Genomic DNA, 23,128 nt, shown 5'->3' with positions numbered 1-23,128 from the left:
GCATGAACAAAGACATACTAGTTTACTTTTCAAACAATAAAAAACAGTTTTTGATTAAAAAAAAAAACTCAAAATGGTTATGTACTATTCAGAATAAATGAAAATGTTAATAAATAGAAGTTATTTGTTTTATAAAAGGAAATAGTTTCCACATTCCATGGTCCATTTCCAGAGAAGACTTATTTACTCATCGCTGGACTCATTTGTATCCACAAAGGAACGGAAAGTCTCCTGGACAGATCTACCCAGTTGTGGTCCTAAACCTTTGGCTGAAATCCAGAGAAGCAAGATGGCTTAAACAAACCTTTTCTCTGGATTTGATGAGTGCCGTCAGGTGCTTCAGCACCAGAGGCCCATCTAAGCTGTAGGTGAAGTTTACGTTATCGAAGACAATCACTCCTTCGTGGGGCCAGCCTGGGGGTGGGCGTTTCTGGTACTCCCAAGGTGCTTCTTTTTCGAGGTCTGTGTATTCGATCACCCTCTCCACAGAAATCATCTGAAAGAAACAAGGCACCCACTGGGGTCAAGGAAGAGAGGCGTGCTGATGGGTGCAGGTTCTTCATGTACACACAGCCCAGTAAGGGTCACTCGATTCTTTACTTCTACTAAGATGGCTGAGGATCTTGATAACTTATAATCTTGGTCCTCATCACGTCACACTCTGGCTCACAGGTAATCCCTTCAAGTTTATAACACGAGCAAGAGGAAGGGCTGGAGAGATGGCCCCGTGGGTAAAGTGCTTGCTATATAGGCATGGAGACCTAAGTTTAGATCCCAGAAAGCATGTAAAAAAAACAAACAACAACAACAACGAAAGAAACATGGCAGCATGCATCCATAACCTGGTACTAGTTGAGTGGAGACAAGCAAATCCTAGGGGCTCGCTGGCTAGCTAGTCTAGCTAAAATGGTGAGTTGCAAGTTCAATGAGAGATCCTGCCTCAAAATGAAAGATATTGAGAAAGGCATCTGACATCAATCTCTGGCCTCCATGCATGCACATGCACACACAGATACATAGACATAGACACAGACCCAGAAACGCACACAGACACACACACATACACAACCACGAAAGAGGAGTTTGTAAAACAAAGTATTCATGCCCTCCAGTCAATAATCTCTTGCTACAGAGTGGCCACTTGCTATATATTAGTTAACTCACACATCATCAAATCTCACTATTTTACTGTAAGAGAAGGGAGAAATGGAAATAGCTCGTGTTATTATTTATCTCCCTTAGGAGTAAATATTTTGAAGAAGTAATTCATATAGTGATTAAACCTTCCACAGTCATAGCCTGATGGGGGCTTGCCCTAGCAGGAATGAACAGCAGCAACCCCAGGGCCTCCTGCCTCCTGCTCCCACACTTAGGAGAAGAGATGCTAAAATTGATGGTGAGAGGTGGGAATAGTGGAGTGGGGAGAGCTATTAATTGAACAACCAACCTCAAAATACTGAATTCCTCCTTAACCAAGAACGAGGAATTACCCATTAAGAAACAAAAATAAACAGGCCTCTAAGAAATAAGCTTATGTCCTTTCTAGCATTTGAGAACTTCCCTCCTACAGAGGCATTTATTACATTTGAAGACAGCTTGTGATGAATCTAAAACCTGCTGACATAGCATACATGAGACAGAGAAAAAGATGTATATATTTTATTTTACATTAACATTAAACAGATGGAGGCAGGATCTGAAAAAAACTCTGTTAGCTACGATGCAAAAATAACAGTTTTAATATTTTACATAAGAATTGCCTTTATGGCATTTAATGGAAAAGGAGACTTAAAAAGGCCAAGAACTTTCAGATAAACATTACCATATTCTCCACTTCGGCACTTTGTCTCACAGACCACTGGAACATCCCCATGAGGGTAAGGGCGTAGGACAAGGCCAAGCCAACCTGCCCAGCATCCAAAGCTTTGTGAGGAGAGAGGAGAGAATAGTCAGTCTCACTCGTGACCTGGGCCTCCCCCTTCTGCCACCAAGAGGACTCAACAAGTTGCATATAACAATAGCAACAGTTATACCTCCCCTACTATGAATTCAGAAGGATTATTAGATGGGTTTATTAATCTCAGGATTAACACACATTTGAAAAAGGGCATTATACCTCTGAGGTACAGTCATTATTCAGACTCATCATATTATGGTTTAAAGCGTGTTATGTAATCCCACTTTCTACGTCCCACGCAACCACAGTTGGAAACCACTGAAAACAAGATGGTATGTTCTAAGAGTCAATGCTTTTGAAAGCAAAATAGGACCTTCATTGTTCTATTAATAAATACCGTAATTGAACTTTGTCGTTGTAGAGGGAGTTACGCATGGCGAATCCATGCCACGCATGCCAACACCTGCTCGCTTGGTACCCACCTGACCAGGAGGACAGTGCTTTTTCCTACTGTGAATCTTTTTCAGCTGTGTATGCAAGCACATCAACAATCCAAGAAGCCCCAGTGTTGAGACCTAGAATCCTAAGCTGGACCAAATACTTAACAGTAAACTTGGTTCTGACCTCTGACTACCAGACCAGGAATGCTCAGCATAGTATCTGCACAGACCTCAGCCCATTCCAACAAAGATAAAAGGACCCAATAAGACCCTCTCCATGGGTCACACTGTAGGATCCTTTCCACCCTGACATGCGTGAACACTTTAATACACTTCATTAGAACCAAACAGAATGTGCCATTAGACAAGGTGGCAAGAGTTTAATTTAATAACTGTAAACACAACTATAAATTGTAATCATACCATAAATAGTTATTCACATCTGCACTTACTTTTTGCTAGAATCAGGGACCCAAAGGCAACAACAATGACAAAAATGGCACAGATGGCATCCAGGCGCACGGCAAACCACCTCGACGTCGTCAAAAACAAGAACCAAGCCTCTGGATTTGTGAACCACAACAAACACAGTAAGTAGAAAAGCTGTATAAACTTCAGTGAATGTGACAGGCAATGAGATGTTCACACAGAGTAGGGCAGCAAGGTCGCACACTGGAAAGTTCTAGAAAGCTAGGAAATACAAAGCAATGTATGGCACATATCCAAAATGGCACAGCAACTTTGCAAGAAAATAAACTGAAAGATAACTAAGAGGCAATGTGCAGACATACAATTGTAATAAAGAACATGGAGTGGTCTTATAAATATATTTCTTGCAGTACTGGGCCACAATACAAAGTTCACCAGCTTATAGGTTGAGTGTTTCCAGCCGTCCTACAGCAAAGAGCACAGATCTCAATTTGCTTCCAGTGCTTTCCTTCCTTAGAGGCTCTATACATGTTAGGGAGGGTCTATATCTGAATGACTAGTATGTAAAAGGAATTACATACAGTTTTTAAAGTGCTATTTCATCATCGAAGCATAACAAAGATAGGGTACATTTTACAGATTTGAAAGAAAGTCTGAAACTTCTAAATAGAAAGAACCTTCACTGTTTACAAAGAATAACATGTAACAAATGGACGGCAATAGGATCATTAGGAAACTGATTTCATCAGTCATGTTTGTCACCCTGTATATTTCAATTGAATTGTTATCAATGTATGGTCCAAGAACCAAGAAGGATCTGGCACTTGTTTTTTTTAACTAAGGTTTTATCGGAACACAGACAACAGCACTGTGCTGATAGGCTGTCAGTGCTTGCTTCCACACTACAGCAGGGAAGGCGAGAAGGCTGGGGGCAATACAGAGCTGAATGCTGGAAATATGTGCTGGATGGCCTTTTGCAAAAAAATGTTTCTTGACCCATGGCATAAAGGGACAGAAAGGCACTGGGCACAAAAGTGGAAGGACCATGCAAGCCAGTCGAGATTCTGAGAGGACCCAGTCTAAGGGCAGATGGAGAGGCACATTTGCTAAGGTGGGGTTGTGTCCAGGAGCAAGCAGAGGTGCTGGCCATCAAAGCCAATTAAGCTAGAGGGCTCAAGCCTGAGGGAGTAGCAACTGCCAGCCGTTGAAACCACTTCCAGAAATGTACAGACCTGAATGTAAGTCCTGGTGGGCATCAAACAGTTCCTGACACCTTTCTTCAGCTTTATACGCCCGGATGGTCCAGAGTCCCTGGAGGGAAGATGATAAGTGGGAAAATACGGGGCTCCGTGCTGCAGAAACAGAGACACATGAAACAGGAAGCTCAGTGAGGCTGCCTTCCATCCTACCATGCAGCACACTCCAGGCTTCCTAAAAGGCCTTGAGTTTCTGGCAAAAGGCTCCCAGCAGTCTGAAGAAGACCCTGTTCATCCCCCCTCATAGCCAACTATGCCTCACTTTAAAGCTAGAAATGAGTTTCTCTGTTCAGCTCACCTTTGATCAAATTCAGTCTAGTTACTGTTTCCTTTGCTGAGCCATCCTTCAAGGTCTTTTCTTCCATATATTTCCCAGCTATCTCTTTAGGCAGAAATTATTTTTCGTTGATTTTTTTCTTTTTTGCCAATAATGTTCTAAAAAGTAGTTTTGTCAGAGGACTCATCATAACAAATTACAGTGAGATGTGTATGCATGTGCACACACTTTGGCTTACTCATTTAAGGGCCAGCATATAGTCCTTGTTTCCCATTAACTAAAAAGCACCTGGCACAAGACTGACAGTCGGTGAGTAAGTTGAATGGGCAGGCGGTCACCTCTGTGCAAACTGGGGAAGCTTCCTCTGGCCAAGAGTGTGAAAAGAGCCCTTTATGGCCGCCATGCACCTGGGGCGGGGGTCACACTGCACTTTTGCCATGGCACTTGCCCAGGTAAGACATCTCCATATTGGCCTTGACTTCAAGCCTCCAGAAGGGAAAGATGCCCTTAAAATCATCCAGATGGAAACCTATTCTCAGGTTTGGAGGTTAGTATGGCTGTGTCAGTGTCCTTATTTTTTCTAGAATCTGACTGTAGCCTCAGTGGCTTCATCATTTGTTTTTCTTTTTTGTCTTTTTGAGACAGGGTCTCCCTGTAGCCCCAGCTGGCCTGGAATTCACTACGTAGACCAGGCTGGCCTCGAACTCAGAGAGATCACCTACCTCTGCCTCCCAAGTGCTGCGATTAAAGGCTACCATGCCTGGCTGGCTTCATTATCTTAACAGAGTTTAAAAGGCAAATTCTTTTTGTCTGTCTTTGTTTTGATTTGGGGCATACATGATATCTCACAACTGGTTTTGTGTTTCTCCTAAACTGTATCATGAACACTAGGCTCTACCCTGCCTGTGGCGAGACATGTGGGCTGTCCACTGTCAGGCAGAGATGGTTTCCTGACAGGCTCATTTTGTACTGTGGACAAGACTGTACCAGGGCTGGAGCGGATGGAAAGTCTGTGACCCAGCTTGATGTCTTTAACTGAGATAAATCATTTATGTTTTTTTAAAAAAATGTTTTTATTTTTATTTTTTAATGTGTATGATGAGTGTATTGCCTACATGTATTTAAGTGTACTGGGTGCGTGCAATGCCCTCCAAGGTTAGAAGTGGGCATCAGATCCCTTGGAACTGGAGTTATGGATGGTTGTTAGCTGCCATATAGGTGCTGGGAACCAAATCCAGGTACTTTGCAAGAACAGCAAGCACTCTTAACCACTGAGCCATCTCTTCAGTCCCCCTTGGTGTGTTTTTCTGAGAAAGGGTCTCATATAGCCCAGGTTGGCCTCAAATGGACTATGTAGCTGAGGATGACCCTAAGCTTCTGATTCTCATGCCTCCGCCTCCAGAGAGCTCAGATTACAGCATGCACTATCATGCCCCAGTATGTGGTACTGGGGATAGAACCCAGGGCGTAGTGTATGCTAGGTAAGCACTCTACCACCTGAGCTACACCCCCACTCCCTATTTATGCTTTATGCATAGAACACTGATGAATCATTATGGCCTGTCCATCATCTAGAGAAAACCTGCTGCATGGAGAGTTTGGGGGAAGTAGTTTTATAAACTACATGGCTGCATGTAGTTTATGAAACCATGAGGGGACACAATCATGGGTAAAACTCAAGACTTATTCTCTGGGGTAGCCCAGTGCCTGACTGTGTGAAAGCACTGTCTAACATAGATGTGCTTACTATGCACATAGGTGCCATATGGATTGGTGGGAGGGTATGTGCTAGGATACACATGTGCCAATAAACAGAACCATCTTGCAAGTCAAAAGTCCACAGATGCACAAATAAGGAAGAAATTGATTTCCAAAGAAAAGACCCTGGCTGGGGTCAGAGGAGATGGGCAGCCTTGTCAATTTGCCTGCTGACTACCTGCTTCTCTCTGAGACTCTTTCCTGCCTGTGGATACTAACTGGACAGTAAGAATCCTTCCCTTGTGATACTGCTTTCTGAAGGAAAGGTTGCCCTGAGCACAGATTTGCCAACCAGGACTTGATTGTTGAAGAGCCTGGGTGATCCGGGGGTGGCTCTGATGGCCCATCTGTAGGCTTCTGTTCTCACTCTGACATCCATGCTACATCTGCTCCCCAGTACACGAATTAAATGGCTAATTCTTATTTTATTAGCTTCATTTAACTTTGTATTTTGAAGATGGCAATGGAGACTTAAGTGGACTAAGTTCAGCCTCCAAATAAAAGAGTTAGGATCTCCCATCAGTCTTTTCAGTAGGCCTCAGAGGATGCGCCACCTGCCATGGACTGTCACTCTGCACACAGGGTGTATGCACAGATAACTACCCAGGAGATCCCAGGCTCCACTGAACCAGCAGAGCGCCAAAGAGTCTAGCTCTGGAGAACCCAGAGAACTCATCAGAACTGTACCCTCGGTTCCAGGACAAGGTGCTAGATACTGTGACGTGAACACTGTTCATCACAAGTGATCCTATGAGGAGGAGGCTGGTCACCATAGGTCCTTGAAGGAATGTGCCAGCCTGGCCATCCTTACTTGCTTCTTGTCAGATCAAAGTCAGCACTGGATCTCAATGGCTGAGGTTGGGAGCAGGGCCTATTTTAGAACTCAGGTGTCACCCTACTCTCGGACACTAGAAAACTCAAGGTCAAGTTCTGTATTTAAATGCATCCTAAGAGTTAGTTTTAAAAAATTAATTTCCACATGTGCACTGCCTTTGGTCGTGACCAGCAAGGACTTCCAAGCATTACCTGGGGCAATCTTGATGGGAACCCCACAGGGCGGGTATTACTATAGCCTTCCCAAAGGGAAGAACACACTTGAGGTGCTGAGGCCACTGCTCCAAAGTAAATTAAGGGAGCTACTGGAGCTGGGTGCCAGATACAAGGTATTTTTAACCTAAGCCACAGTATCTCAAAGGGAGAATAAGCCAAGGTAAAGATTCTCATGCATCATTGGATATATTTTTCTCTAGACTTTGTCACAAAGAAAACTCCTAAATCTTACTAGGCTAATATCTAATAAGTATCTCCATTATTGGACTTATTATGCACTCCAAGTTGAACAATCTCTCTGAGAATCTGACATGGGAATACTCTAAAATAGTAGACTCAAGAATCTTATTCTGAAATATGTGGCATAGGTTTAAACTCTGTTACCCAGTGCCCACAGCAGACATTGCTAATTGATCATAGAACACTAACAGACAGAATCCGAATATGGCCTCTCAATATAGGCATTAGTAAATGAGAGTTGGCTAGAGAAATTCAACGAAGTACCACTGAGGTTTTATGTACTTCTCTACCAGTGGCAGTTGAAATGTTTGCTTTTACAAAAACACAAACAAACAAAAAATAAAGTAATTATATCAAACTCATAAAAACTGCTTAAATATCCAATTATGAATCCAGAGGTAGTTAGCCAATTCAATCTGAAAATCTTACAGCTCTAAAAATCTGTGAAAACACAAGAATGAGGCAGGTTTATGCCTACTTCACAGAAAATGGGGGTCTCGGGGGGGGAAGTCTTCCTTCTGTTAATGATCACAGCAGGGGTACCCCAAAGCACCATAAATTGTTGCTTAATAAAAGAATGTAGCTGTTATTTGTGATGCAGAGCCTCAACCAGACAGACAACAAGAAAGGGTTTGCCTGGTTGCAGTTAGGTAGGGTACTGGACATGAGTTTGATTCCCAGCACCCTGTCAGTTAGTTCACAACTGCTTATAACCCTAGATCCAGAAAGTCTGACATCTTCTGGCCTCCACAGGTTCACACATGCATGTGTGCATACACACACACATAAATAAAAGTAATTTTTTAAAGATTACAAATATCTCCCTTCTTATTTTTGGGCTGTTGTCCTTATATATCTTTTCTTCAAGTAAGGATTCTCTGAATATTGTTTTTAATTTTAATAATAATGAAATACACTTGTGTGCTTATGAGATGCGATCTTGATTAGTTCACCTTTTGTGATAATCTATAGAACAGAGTGATTCATTATAAAACATTTTCCTTCTTATTCCAAAACTAGGGAGTTAAATCACACAACACACTAACTGCACCCTGCACTGATTTCTGTCCTTCTGCTCTCCAAAGGGGATCATATTCAGCATCCATTTATATCAACAGCTTAAAAGCAAAAACATAAATGTCTGTGTGACTTTATACCAAGTACCACAGATAATCAGGAGCAAAGCCAAAAGTGACAGTGCTTACATTTCCAAAACATTCAACAAATCTATTACTAATGCTAAGTAAAATTGTGTTTTTCAAGTCCTTTACTACTGACACATGAGGACATTTCTGACACTTGCTCCTTTCTTTTAATCTATTCCTTCCCTTGACATATCCAGGATCTTCCAGAAAGAAACATTTCCTGATTACTTTCCTTCTAAATTAGTTCCAACAACATAAATATTTTATTTATTAGAAAAGCACTTGTGTGCCTGCTTTGTGTATGTAAGGAGGTATGCCATGAACAGAGCAGTCCCTGTCCTCCAGGGGAGTATTATGCACTCCTTTCTCATGTTAAGCTGCAAGGTCACATTTGGCAAGCCACCACCTCTACTTAACCTAAGGGCCTCAATGACTCCTGGTGGACATAATACCAAGTTCAATTGTCTAACACTAACCAATTGAGACCTGCTAGAGGAGAGTCAGACTGCAAAATTTCACAGCTTTCCTTAATGACAGCTCTCCTTAATGATGGAATCTTGATGCATCACCATACCCACCTGAGACCCTCAGCACTTACTTGAAGACTCCAGACGTTTGACATCCCTTGATGTTTCTAAGAAATATCGCCGAAGAAACAAGAAAATGATGGCAAGTGGAACCAGGGGTATTGCAATCCAAGGAATCACTGCGGCCGCTATAGCTATCACACTGATCACCAGTAGCAGCGTCTACAATAACAAAAACAGACAGGGCCTGCTTAACAAGAGCTTGTTTTAAAATGAAACATTAAGAGACCATCCTTTCCTCACAAAGCCTGGTTGGACTTTCAGGGAATGCTTTCTATCACAAGAATAACAAAGGTATAGGTGATACTATAACTCTACCAACAATGTCTTTGTTATTTCCTTCTGTGTGTGGGCAAAGGATGCCTCAAAAGTTTTTTGGTTTTGTTTTGTATTTTAAATCATTCCTAGTCCAGTGCCCCCAAGCTGATACACATGAAAATTTCTACCACTGGAGGAAGGATTTGAAAGTTCTATTTTTAAGGACAATAGCAACAGCAGCTGTTGTTTGTCAAGCACTGGCGTATGAAAGGCACCATGCTAATAGTTCTATGGGTGTAAGGCTTTATTATCTCTCTCTGAGGTGACTGTATCCTGGGAAGTAATCTTAGCCTAAAATCACAGCAAGGGGAGCAGAAGCCCAAGTGACTGGATGATGCTACCCTAAGACACCCATCTTTGTCAGAACAAGTGTGAACATGGTCTTGACTTCAGGTGGTAAGACTGCCACTTAGCTCCACTTGCTAAGGAGGCACAACACTAGCTCCTTGGGGAGGGGTGAAAGTGGAGGAGCAAAGGAGTCACAGGGTCTGGTCCTGAGTCTCTGAGGTTCACAACGGTACACAACACCTGACCTCTGCAGAAGGTACGTGAGCTAAGGAAACACACAGAGAAATGGGCCAACACTGTGTGGAGGGTTCCTAAGAACATGTCACCAACTACCCATGTTGGTGTCATGGATGGATGCAGGCAATCAAGTGTTTGCCACACACACTCAGCCCAATCACCTCACCCTAGCCCAGTGCCCCCTGGCATAGATCCAGGGAGATCATGAGGTAACACTTTACAGAGACCCCATAGCATAGATCCAGGGAGATCGTGAGGTAACACTTCACAGAGAGCCCCATGAGTGAATGGAGCTCTTCATATTTCCTCAGAGAAGCAGGACAACTGTGCTGTGGAGGCAAAAAGGAAGAAATGGCATGACCCAAACCCAGAAGTCCTGAGATCTGAGGAGAATCATCGTTTTGATAGACCTGTATCACATATGGGCAAGGCAGCTGGGAATTCTACCCATATTTTGTGATTCCACAGAAATAAATGCAAGCAAGTCTTGGCTGAAATCTGCCACTGAGTTGAGATTTTGCTTGTAATGAGTCTATAGCTTTCAGAGCATGGCAATCTAGACCCAGAGAAGAAATTCTTTAAGTCTAGTTCTGAGTTTCTGAACAAGCTTTGGAACCAGATCTGCTAAATATTATACAGGAAGGGTTAGACTCCATCTTTCTGAATCTTGAGAAAAACTAAGCTATACTAAGAAACTCAAAGTATGGTGGTAGGAAGTAAGAGGGATAACACACAGGAAATATCTAGCAGTTCATGTTTAACAAGAAAAAGTTACAATTGCTACCACGAGATGGAAAAGGACTGATGTAACAGAGATTTTTGGCCCAGAGATTTTTGTGACTATCACAATGTTAAGCTCAGTTGTGGTTTGAAAGTAAAATGTCTATAGGCTTTGCATTTGAACATTTGGTCCTCAGCAGGTGAAACTGTTTTGTTAGTTTGTAGGACCTTTATGAACTTGAGCCTTACAGAAGGAAGAGGGTAAATAGGACAGACCTTGAGGTTTTGTAGCTCAGCCCCACTTCATGTCCTCTCTCTGTTTCACATTAACAAGTCCAGCTTCTAGGGCAGAAGTTGGCATCAAGAAATGGGGTATTGCTGTGAAGGATGTGACCATGCATTTTTTGGGAGGGAAGTATTTGGAACTTCGGGCTAGAAAAACCACTTACTGCTTAGAGCTTTAATGGACTGTTCTATGGGAGATTGAAAGACAAGGATGTTGAGAAAGGTGCAGATGGTGGAGGCCTGGCTTGTGAAGTTTCACAAGGAAGCAAAGACTCTACCAGGGGGTATGTATGATACATCTAGGATTAACAATCTGTGGTAATGAAACCTTTTGTGCTTTACTGGACAGTTGATGCTACTTGGTTGGGACTGAAAAATCATCTGCCAATACCAAGAGACCAGTACCACTGAGATGAAATCTTCTGGGAAATATTTCCTCAGGGTGAATACATAGAAGCTCTGGTCCAGAGGGAGCCAAGGCTGCATCTCGAGGTAAACAAGTCAGACTTGGTAAGGTGTAAGAGTCTCCCATGTGGTACTGGTTTTGGTGGTATGAAAGCTGTAGAATTGAAGGGGTCATGGAGAGAAGCTGAGGCTTGGCACATGTGAGGTAGGAAAGGACACTGGTGAAGGTGCAGCCTCCATTGCAGTGGAGACCACAGCATATTGGAGATGCCTGGACCGTGGGATGACTACCAAGGACAGTGGTAGATGTGGAGTGGAGCCAGTCTGAGTCTGTGAGACAAGCTGGGTGTGCTGTGGATTGCAGAACTGGAGAATTGGAGCTGCACAAACCTTTTGGAGCCCAGAAGATCATGAGTGACTCTCAGATGCTGGATATTGACATACACTGCTAGACTTGGTTTTGCTTAAGTGTGTCCAGTTCTTTCCTTTAGAAATAAGAAAATGTTTAACTCTTAAAATTTTATTTTACAGGAGCCCACAGTTAAGAGACTTTATATTTTTAAAGAGAACTTGGACTTTTAAAGTGTTGAAAATTTGAAAGACCATGGGACTTTTGAAAAGCTGTACTGTGTTTTATATTATGACATTAAGTCGAAATCTTGGGGGCAAATAAGAAAAGAAAGGCAGTGGTTTGAAGTGATGTGTGTCTGTATGTGAAGAGGTGGTTGGCTTCGGTTGTCAACTTGACACAACTGGGAAGACGGAGCCTCTATTAGGGAATTTCCTCTATCAGATTGGCCTGTGGGCAGGTCTGTGAGGCATTTTCTTGATTGCTGAGTGATGCAGGAGGGCCCTGCAGGAGGGGTGGTATCACCCCTGAGCAGATGGTTCCAGTTTGTATAAGAAAGTAGGCTGAGCATAGGCCAGAGGCGCAAGCTAGCAAGCAGTGTTCCTGTCCTGAGTTCCTACCCTAGCTTCCCTCAATGATGAACGGTGATCAGGATGTGCAAGTCAGTGTTTTATCACAGCAAGAAAAACCAAATTAGGATACCTTCTCCTCCACAATGGACTGCATCACCTCAAGTTGTGAGCTCAAATAATCCCTTCCTCTCTTAAGCTGCTTCTTATCTAGTACTTAGCCACAGCAACAAGTAGCTAATACAGATCTGCAAGGCTGTTCATTCTGACTCCTAGGACAGCTTGGTACCATCTCCCAAGGACATCTTGGAGCAGTGCTTTGTTTCCCAACATACGGAAAAAACTGGCTTTTCTCTGTGATGCTTAAATTTTTGAACCTTTAATTATTTATTAATAATGTGCCCATTTATTTATTAAACCATTAATCAATTAATTTAATGAGTGTTATGCCTGCATATATGTTAGTACAACCACGTTGTACAACACCCATGGAGGTCAGGAGAGGGCTGAAAAATCAGATCCCCTGGAACTGGAATTAAGGATGCTTGTTAGCTGCCACGTGGGTGCTAGGATTTGAATCTGGGTTTTCTGCAAGAACAGCCAGTGCTCTTAACCGCTGAGCCATCTCTCCAGTCTCTCTCTGTGATGTTTAAATATCTTATTTGAGTGCACTTCTGGTATAAGGTGGCCACTAAGGCTCATGTCTACTAGAATTCCATTCTCTTCATATTTTTTCCCAACTCTAGGGATGATTCAACATTAAAAAAAAAAAACACATTTTCCATATCTCTGTTCTGTTTCAAATGTTACTTCTTCCAGAAGAATAATTACTGCTATGAAATGGCTGAGCATTTCTGGAACACTGAGGGAAGAGGTGGCAGATCTCTGAATCAATAGCACCAAATTAACTATAGCCACATTACAGTTAACATTTCAAACAGAAAAAATAACTTTTCAAAACAGATCCATTTGCTATCTCTTATTTGGTGCAGCATGAACTTGTATGTCAACAAAAGCAATACGAAACTTCTAATTCTGTACACTACTGAACCCCAGGCAAACAAACTGTGTCCATTGCAAAGGGCCTTTTCATGTAAGCAAACTGTCTTGTTTGGGTATCAGGACAATGACGGTAGAGACCCTAGTCACCACCACCTATGGAAAGATGTCTAATGTGTGCTTCATCCTCAGGAAGGATGCTGTTCTGGAAGGAGCTGTTTCCAACAAACCATACGTACATCTAAAAGGATTGTTCATGCAGATGCAGTATGAAAGAAAACATAATCCGTATGAAAAAGTTAACTGCTGTGTTTTACAAAACTGCCCAATGAAAAGTCAGAAAAATGAGACACTGCTTTACTGCCAATACCTAAGGCAAATGTCTTCATTAAATTGAGGGGGAAAAAAATGAACATTTTAGGTTAGCACACAAAATAGTGGGTTTTGTCAGGGGTTCTTCATACATATGTGCCATTATACTTTATTCTCGGTCACTCCTCTCCCCAGTTCCCTTCCTTTAACCCCATGCTCCCTCTACCACTCCAGCTGTTTCCATTTCTTCCCCCTGTTAATCCTCCCTTCTGCTCTCTCATTAAACACACATTCCACTGCCCTCTCTATTTCCTACCTCTCTAGGATCTCTTCCTTCCCTCTCAGAAGGAATGGTTTTAGACCTAGTTGACCACCAAAGGAAGGAACAACTGCTCTGTCCTCTGAAATATGGAAAAATAGATAAAATTTTGGAAGGCTTCTGCCCCACCTCAAGTATTTTGCATGCATTTCCTAACTACATTCACACATTTAATCTAAGTGGAAGGTCTAAAAGCTGCATTTTTCAAAAGAGCTACAGCTCACAGTGATATGACTGTCAAAGTCAGACAATACAGACTCCTTGATCCTTTGGTTTCTTAATCTCTGCATGGTAGTGTAACCATGTATGTATAAAACTCATATTTCAAAGGGCTGGGGAGAGGGCTCAGTCAGTAAAGCATAAGAACCTGAGTTCAAATCCCGAGCCCAGCACATAGGTAAAAAACTGGGCCTGGCAGTGCATGCCTGTAATCTCAGTGCTGGGGAGGTAGAGACAGGTGGAGCTCCAGGAGTTTGCTGGTCAATCAGTCTGGCTCAATCAGTGAGCTCCAGGTTAAAAATAAGGTGGAAAGTGATTGAGGAAGACACCTGAATTCACTTCTGGTTTGCGCACGCGCGTGCACACACACACACACACACACACAGATTCATACTTGAAAAAATAATACGTAAATATACTCCTTATTTTGTATTCATTTCCCCTTTCTCAGTATTTCTTTCATATTTATTTTTATCTTTTATGTATGAGTGCATTGCCTGCATGTAAGTGCACCTGTGTTGTGCAATGCCCATGGAGGTCAGAAGATGGCATTGGATCCCCTGGAACTAGAGGTAAGGACAGTTGTTAGCCACCATGTGGGTGCTGGGATTCAAACCCAGATCTTCTGCAAGAACAACTAGTGCTCTTAACTGCGGAGTCATCTCTCCAGTCCTATTTCTCAGCATTTTAAAGCTTTTTGGGTTTCTTGTAGTTAGATTCAGTCTCAACTATGAAGCAACCAGTCCTAGACCCCAGCTTATAGAGGCTAACAATCTGCCAAGCTGGGAAAGAGTGAGCATTAAAAAAAGCCTAAAGATGCTGGCTAGCATAGCATATCAATTGTTCCTATTGAAGAAATACTGTTTAAAGTTAAAAAAGAAAATTTTGTAAGAAAAATGAGTTTAAATCCTCCAAAGAAAAATACTTAGAAGTAAAAAAAAAAAGGCCAAACTTAATTTAAACAAATATTTTAAAAGCATAAGACATGGGGCTGAGGAGATGACTCAGTGGTTAAAAGGACTAGCTACTCTTGCAGAAGATCCAGGTTCAGACCCAAGCACCCACATGATGGCTAACAATCATTCACAATTCCAGTTCAAGGATATCTGGCGCCCTCTTTTGTCTTCCATGGGCATTGCACACACAGGTGCACTTACACAAAGGTAAAGCACTCATACACATAAAACAAAAATAAATTTAAAACTTAAAAAAAATTCAAAAACTGTCAGGACACAAAATGAAGATTGACTATTTTACATGTTATATATCTGTGCTTGAACAATGGTAAAACCCACAAAATTTCCTCAGAAAGATTCTCCTTTAAGACTGGATGTGGTAGCACACATCAGTAATCCTAGCACTTAAGAGCACAGACAGGAGGATGACTGTAACTCTGAGGCCAGCCTGAGGTACAAAGTGAGTTCTAGGCTAGCCTAGGTTATATAAACAGACCCTGTCTCAAAAAACAATGGAACAAAACTAAAACAAAACATAAAAAGACTCCTTTAGATTATAGTTTAATAGTACAGATTTAAAAATCTTTTTCTTCATAGGAAGACTGAATTATAAGGACCTATTTTCCTATTTTGGCATTCGTCCCCCAAATTGCTTTGAGTTCTGTAGTCCTAGGCATCTACCTACAGTTTACTTTCAACTTCATTCCATGGGATTCTGTTTCTGCTGCTCTTTATGAAGTATGTGCCAAAGAGCATGTTTTCTATAAACAGCAGTAAAAATGTATTCTAATTTTATGCAAACAATCATGTCACCATACTTTTGGCTCTTTTTGCTCCTCATTTGATCTTTGTTTCCTACCTGTTGTAGGCACAAAGTAAAAATACGTATTTAATATGAGGCCACTTAATCAGTACACAGTGCTTTTACTATTTGTTCACAGTATTAAAAATAAAATCAGGATCAAGATTGCTAACACCTCAGAGGAACCAGAAGGCTTTAATTCTGCTGTCAGTGAGACGCTGCAGAACTCTGTTCCAAGTTGCGATAAGTGCAAATCGTCCAGATTGCCTTAAACTATTACTGATTTTGCGGGAGATATGACTTAAGTGCAATAAACAAAGCAGGATTCACTTCTTGGCAAGAAAGCCTGGCAAGATTTTCCTCTGATTTAGGAAGGAAAAAAAGATGACTAGTTTTTGATAAGTAAGCTGTTTACTCATGTGGGTATAAAAGAGATTCTTTTATCTATTATTCTGGGAACACATGAGATTAAAAAAAAAAAAAAAGATCTCTGAATGCAGTAACTACCACAACAAATTGTGTTGCTGCATCATATGGGATTCCACTAAAGTTTGAACAGGCATAGACTTTGAAAAGTGCTAAGAAATAAACATGTAATTCCTACCAAATTAAATTCATCACTCTTCAATTACAAGATGAGTCCAAGCAAAAGAGAAAATACAGAAAGCTTTACAGGTAAGCCTCTAAGCCTTAACACTGACAGCGTCTGCATTACATCAGCAGGCATACTCACATGCTAGTGCGGCACCCTGTTGCCTCAGAGGGTTCAGAGGTCTGGTCTAGCTCCCTGGCTGAATATCTATCATTCCAGACCCCACCCTGGGACATCTTTCTTCCAACATTCATCTCTTAGGACCTCAGCTAACTCAGTTATCTCTGTTAAATTATGGAATATTGATATGTCAAATTCATATGCAGAGTTCTACATAGTACTTCTCTAAGATGAAGCGTTTTGAAACTTGGATAGTCATGGCTCTATTAATTTGTCATTGGGCTAACGGGACCATTTCACATCCACAGCAACTCTGAGATCTGCATAGTCCTTCAGTTCACTCTGTGCCCACGTCAAAGCTACCTGCACGGAAGGGAGAATGGTTTCTGGGTTATGACCTATTTTCTGAAGAATAGTTTCCTTTTCACCTTTTTTTTTTTTTAGTGCTAATGTTTATTAAAAAATTCAAGGTTGTGGTCTACAGATAATACCATTATACTTTGATATGTTAAAATCAAGGTTATAAAGCAGAGAAAATACTAAACAGAGGAGTATCTGTCACTACAACTGTGAATACAGGAACTTTTAATACAAAGACTACTAAAGAAAAAGATTTCATCAGAAAAAAAGGGGCTGGGGGCTAGAAGGTAAGTCAGGGGGCTGGAGGGATGAATCAGGGATTAAGAGCACAAAGGACTGCAGTTCAATTTCCAGCACTACCTCAGGGCAACTCACAGCTGCCTGTAACTTCAGCTCCAGGGGCTTGGATGCCCTCTTCTGGTCTCAGGAGGAAACTGCACCCAAATGTGCACAGACAGATAGACCACACACACACACACACACACACACACCACACACACACACACACACACACACACACACAGTCTCTTTAAAAAAGATCAAATTATCTGGGAGAAACACACAAATCAATTTATATGAACCCTAAAACAGCTTCAAAATGTTAAAGCAAAATCTGACAGTATTCAGAAGAAATACAAAAATCCAGTTACAGCATAAAATTCTGACACATTAATTTCAATAATGGCTAAAAGCAACTAAATTTATTTGTTAATGCTATTATGTCTCCTAATTACTTTTTTAAGAAAAGAAAATGAGAATGTAAAAGATGTTAAAAGGATATGGGAATGCAAATATTTTCCAAAATAGAAAAAAATGAGAAAGCATAAGCAAGTGATGAAGGTCTGTTTGTTTAGGTTGTTATGATATATAAAGGATGAGACAAAAATAATATATACATAATCTTAAAATTTCTATGGTCAAGTTTAGTCTATTAGTTTAAGGAACAAAATATATATCTAGTCAAGGTTTACCTGAGAATATTTGGTTTTTTACCAAAGCCTTATCTACATAGCACATGATAATTAAAAGTACCAGACTGGTGGAACTAACCTTCTTGGATGTTTAACAGCCATACTTTGAGACCTATACTAATCTGGTAAGTGGGATGTAAAGGACAGTTATTGCCCATTGCCCTCCAAGGTCAACTAAGTTCCAGGGGACTATGGAACATCTCTCAAAATGTCCTGTAACTGTGGTGAGTCACCTGTCCTCTTGTTCAGGGAGGCCATAGAGACCCAATGAGATAGACTTGAACCAGTGTCCAGTCTACAAAGAGGAGGGTCAACTTAGAGGAAACATCTCATTCATGCTTCCAAGTGAAGCCAGACACGGTCGAGCAGGACCTTTGACTTATCTTCACATAGATGGGACTAGTAGAAAGGAGCCAGGAGCTTCTCCTAAGCCCATGTGACCCCTGAGGAACAGATCCTCAAACAACCTTAAGAGTAAAAATAAATTGGTTTATCTGAGCGAACTCTATGGCCTTAAACACCCAAAAGGAAACTATAACCAAAGAGTAAAGTGATCAGTATATTTCTTTGAGAGTTAAAGGGATTGCACTTCCTAGTCATTAGGCTTAAGTCTATATAAAAAGTTATTTAGACAATTATTTCTCATTGATGATTTTGTTCCTAAGCAGAAAGTGCTGCTCAGATATAAGACTTCAAATCTTGGTCTTCAATACTGTAGTGTCAACCTATAGCTAAGTTCTAAAATGATGGATAAAACCTATAAGTGCTGCTCAGATATAAGACTTCAAATCTTGGTCTTCAATACTGTAGTGTCAACCTATAGCTAAGTTCTAAAATGATGGATAAAACCTATAGCTATTGCTCTAAAATGATGGATAAATTTGTTTTCTCCTCCTATCTAGAAGCCTTTGAGAGGACTGACACTGTGATTCTAACCATTCCAACAGCTATCAAAATACCTGAAAGCAAATCCTGAATCCATCACTCGAGAGACCAGCCTTGGAAGGCAAAAGGAAAATTAGGAGGAACCCAATAGAGGGATGCTTTTGGAAGCCCTTGTCAAGAAACTCCAATGGACGCTCACATGAACATTTGAAAATTGCCCTGTTCTGACTTTTTTTCTAGTTCCCTGTCTAGAACTTGTAATGCTAATTACTCTTGCATTTACTTCTCCTTCACATCTCCCATTCATGATTCAAAGACTTTCTTCTCCCCTTAGAGACAAAAGTTATGCAATTTGGTAGTCTTTTAGATAAACATACTGAAGGGGTACTCCAATTGCCTCACCCTGTGTCCCTGTTCAGCATGGAAGAAGCCAGAGGGGTCTGCGTCCCAGTTCCCTATTGGCAATTTGAGTAACCCCTTCAGAGGATGGTGTGATAAGAATAGGAGGTAGGAATTGGCTAGGCAGTTAGGGTAAAAAGACCCCAAAGAAATGTAGCCAGTTTCTTGGCTAAAAGTCAAAATGTCCTTGGGCCTCTTAGCAACATACTCTGTTCCAAAGGCCAAAAATGTTTAAAGTATTTGGGAGCTTTTATCTAATCCCTAAAAGATTTTAGGGTTACCTCTTCAGAGGGGGGAATGTTAGAGTACCCAAAAGCCCCATAAAAACAAATAAATAAATCAAAGAAAAAGGAAAAAAAATCAGTAAAAATATGAGTCTGTGATGAACAAACCTGATCAACTGATGACCAAAGGATATAATATTATAGTTTAATACTTCTAATACTAATACTTCTTTTTAAGTATGGATCTTCCATGCCATAAAGCAATTATCAAGAAATGTCAATGAAAAAAATTCAGAAAATACTTAAATAGATTTAACAAGAAATCAGTAAAAAGGTAAGTAGAAAAATCAGTATTTGAACATTCCACTTTGTACTTCTAAATCATGAGTCTTAAAAAGTCACAATAAGTTAAAAGTAATTTTTAATAGATGAAAATCAGATATTAAAATACGAAAGCTGAAATTAATACTGTGTTTAGAGATAAACATGTATCTTTAACATTAAAAAAAAATTTTTTTTTCTGTCTTTTTGAGACAGGGTCTCCCTACAGCCCCATTTGGTCTGGAACTTGCTATGTAGACCAGGCTGGCCTTGAACTCACAGAGATTCACCTGCCTCTGCCTCCCAAGTGCTGGGATTAAAGGTATGCACTACCATATCTGGCACATTTTTTAATTAAAAAATTTTCATTGTTATTTATTTATGTGTATGAGTATACTGCCTGCATGTGTGTAAATGGCGTTCGTGTAGTGCAATGCTCTCAGAGGTCAGAACAAAGTATCAGATCCCCTGGAGCCGGAATTACAGATGGTTGTTAGCCGCCATGTGGGTGCTGGGAATGGAACCCAGGTCCTCTGCAAGAGCAGTTGGTGCTCTTAACTACTGAGCCATCTCTCCAGCCCCTTAACATTTTTTTAAAGAAAGGCTAAAAGTTAAAATCTAAAACTAGGTCTTAAGAAGACAGAAGACAGCCAGGCATAGGTGCAGGCCTGTAATCTCAGAACTTTGAAGGCAGAGGCAGGAGGATTGTTGCGAGTTTGAGGTCACCCTGCTCTATATGGAGAGTTCCAGATCAATCAAGACTGCATAGTGAGATCCTGTTTGAAAACACAAAAACAAAGAGATCAACAACAAAAAGAAGATAGAAATCTGAAAAGAATGGAAATTCAAAAAAAAGAAGGTTAATGAAATAGAAAAGTAACTTTCAAGGAGAAAAAAAAAATCAAAAAATCAAAAGCTTGGTTCTTTCAAAACACTAATGAAATTAGTAAGCACTTATCAGAACTGCTAAAAGAAGGGGGAAAATTACCACTATCCTGTATCCCAAGAGGTACTGCAGGCCTTAAAAAGAGGACAGACTAAACACTGTGCTCACAGATTTAACACTTTTTATATAAAGAGCCAATTTCTTGAAAAAGTGGTGACTAAAGATGTATACAAAAGAAATAGAAATCTGACTAATTCTATTTCAACTTGAGAATCTGAATTCATAGTTGGAAAGAAATTAAGTGACTAATCAAACTACCACTAAGATTGGTCTCACTAGTAAATTCAATGAAACACTTAAAATACCAATTTTATTAGTCTTGATTTTCTTTCAGAAAACAGAAGAATGTGCGAGTCAGAATTCCAGAGAAACATGTCCAGTTCAGGATAAGCATAGAGATGCATTTCAAGCAACTGGCTTATGTGATTTGGGTCAGGTGAAGCAAGCTCAGCATCTGTAGAGCACACTGTTAAGAGGGGGAGGGGAGGCTATTATCTGCAGTCAGTTTCTTCTGCTTCAACTCTTAAGCCCTTTTAATCCACTGAATCAAGTTCACTGAGATGACCTAATATAATCTCTCTAACTTGAAATCAACCAATTAGGAACAGTAATCACACTTTCAAAATACCTTTAAATTAACACCTAGGTTTCTATTTGAGTAAATGACTGGGAACTTTAGCCTAGCCAAGTTGACACACAAAACTGACCATCACAAGGAGAAAACCCTTGCTAACTCTTTTTTTCATGAGGCCAGTATAACTCTAATAGCAGATGACTACAAAATATCGTAAGAGAAGCAAATTACAGACCATATTTTTCCTGAACAATAGATACAAGGCTAAGTTAACGCACAAATGTGTGCCAGTATAAATCATTGCATTAAAAAAGTAAGGTAAATGATCATGACTATTTGAAGAGATTAAAAAATCCTTAGGCAAAATTCAATGCCTATTGATTTAAAATATTTTATAGTTCTGAAAAATTAGAAATTAAAGAAAATCTTTCCAATATGATGGTAGGTATCTACTTCAAAACAATAACAACAAAAAACTTCCACATATGTAACTAAAACTGACACCCCTTTCAATGTAAAAATACTGAAGAATTTCCTCCAAGAGTATAAAGTTTAATTACTATTCAGCATTATACTAGAAGATCTAGCCACAGCAATAAGTCAAGAAAACAAAATAAAAGTTATTATAATATTATAATGTCAGAAAGGGAAAAGTAAAACTATAGTCAGTGTAGTTATGTAAGTGGAAAAAAATCACAGAATTAAAAAATTATTTACTTATTTATTGTTATTTTGTGTGTATGAGTGTTTTGCCTAGGTGTATGTAGGTGCAACCGTGTCATGCGATACCCATGTAGGCCAAAAGAGGGGGTGTGGAGTCCCCTGGAATTGGGAGTTACATATAAACAGTTGCAAGCTGCCACATGGGTACAGGGAACCAAACCCTGGTCCTCTGCAAGTGCAGACAGTGCTGTTAACCACTAAGTCTTTTCTCCAGCTCAAGAATTTTTTTAATTCCAGAAAATGCAAGTGAATTCAAGATCTGTGACATGCTGTTAATACATATAAGTCAATCATTTCTATACACCAGCAATAAACAGTTGGAAAATATTTAAAACAATTTCATAGACTCAGAAGACATCACATTCAGGAATAAGTGTGACTAAAGGAATGCAAGATGTCTATATTGAAAATTATGAAACATTTCTGAGAAAAATTACAGGAAGCCCAAGTTGCCATACTGTGTCATGTTGATACCCCAAAGATTGAATCAATCTATTACCTAAAGATAATATTAAGCAAAACAAACAAGGCTTTAAAAAAAATTGACAAGGTGATTTTAAAAATTAAAAGATTGAGGGGCTGGAGCAATGGCTCAGTAGTTAAGAGCACTGGCTGCTCTTACAGAGGACCAGGGTTTGATTCCCAGCACCTACATGGTGGCTAACAACCATCTGTGCTTCTTCTGATCTCCACGGGCATTGTATAATACAGGTGCACTTACACACATGCAGGCAATACACTCATACATGTAAAATAAAATAAAATACTTTAAAAAATAAAAATTAAAAGGTTGAGAATGCATAAAGCAATCTTGACAGAAAAAGAGCGAAGTTAGTTACTGTTCTAAAATGAACAGTAGCCAAGACATTGTGGAATCCATGAAAGAATAAATAGATCAGCGGGGATAAAAGTATCCAAACAATATCTGCTCACATGCAGTTAGCCAAGATGTCAAGAGAATTTAGTGAACACACATGGACTGAACGAAGAAGAAACAACCATCAACCGTGCACTACAGACTCTAAATCAAGTACATGAGTTTTTTGAAAAGGTAGAAAAACAACGAAGTATTACTGGTATGGTGGTCCATACCTGTAATCAAAGAATTTGGGAGGAAGAGACAGGAGGATAGCTATAAAATAGAGTACACAGCAAG

General features: G+C 40.3%; 1 protein-coding gene across 1 annotated transcript in view; it reads right to left on the bottom strand.

Moving 5' to 3' along the window:
• The window catches only part of LOC103736833 (multidrug resistance-associated protein 4), a gene marked incomplete at its 5' end in the record, with an annotated part of 179,677 nt that overhangs the window by 48,103 nt on the left and 108,446 nt on the right, over positions 1-23,128 (bottom strand). The window contains 5 exon segments of the mRNA XM_008836399.3: positions 305-496; positions 1,823-1,923; positions 2,790-2,900; positions 3,999-4,118; positions 9,091-9,241. Of these exon segments, the coding sequence (XP_008834621.2) occupies positions 305-496; positions 1,823-1,923; positions 2,790-2,900; positions 3,999-4,118; positions 9,091-9,241 (675 nt within the window).

The sequence above is a fragment of the Nannospalax galili genome, unplaced genomic scaffold, assembly GCF_000622305.1.
Source record: "Nannospalax galili isolate Female #2095 unplaced genomic scaffold, S.galili_v1.0 scaffold531, whole genome shotgun sequence".
NCBI classification, from domain to species: domain Eukaryota; kingdom Metazoa; phylum Chordata; class Mammalia; order Rodentia; family Spalacidae; genus Nannospalax; species Nannospalax galili.
Note: the sequence above shows the minus strand (reverse complement) of the source record. Positions and strands in the feature narration are given on the sequence as shown.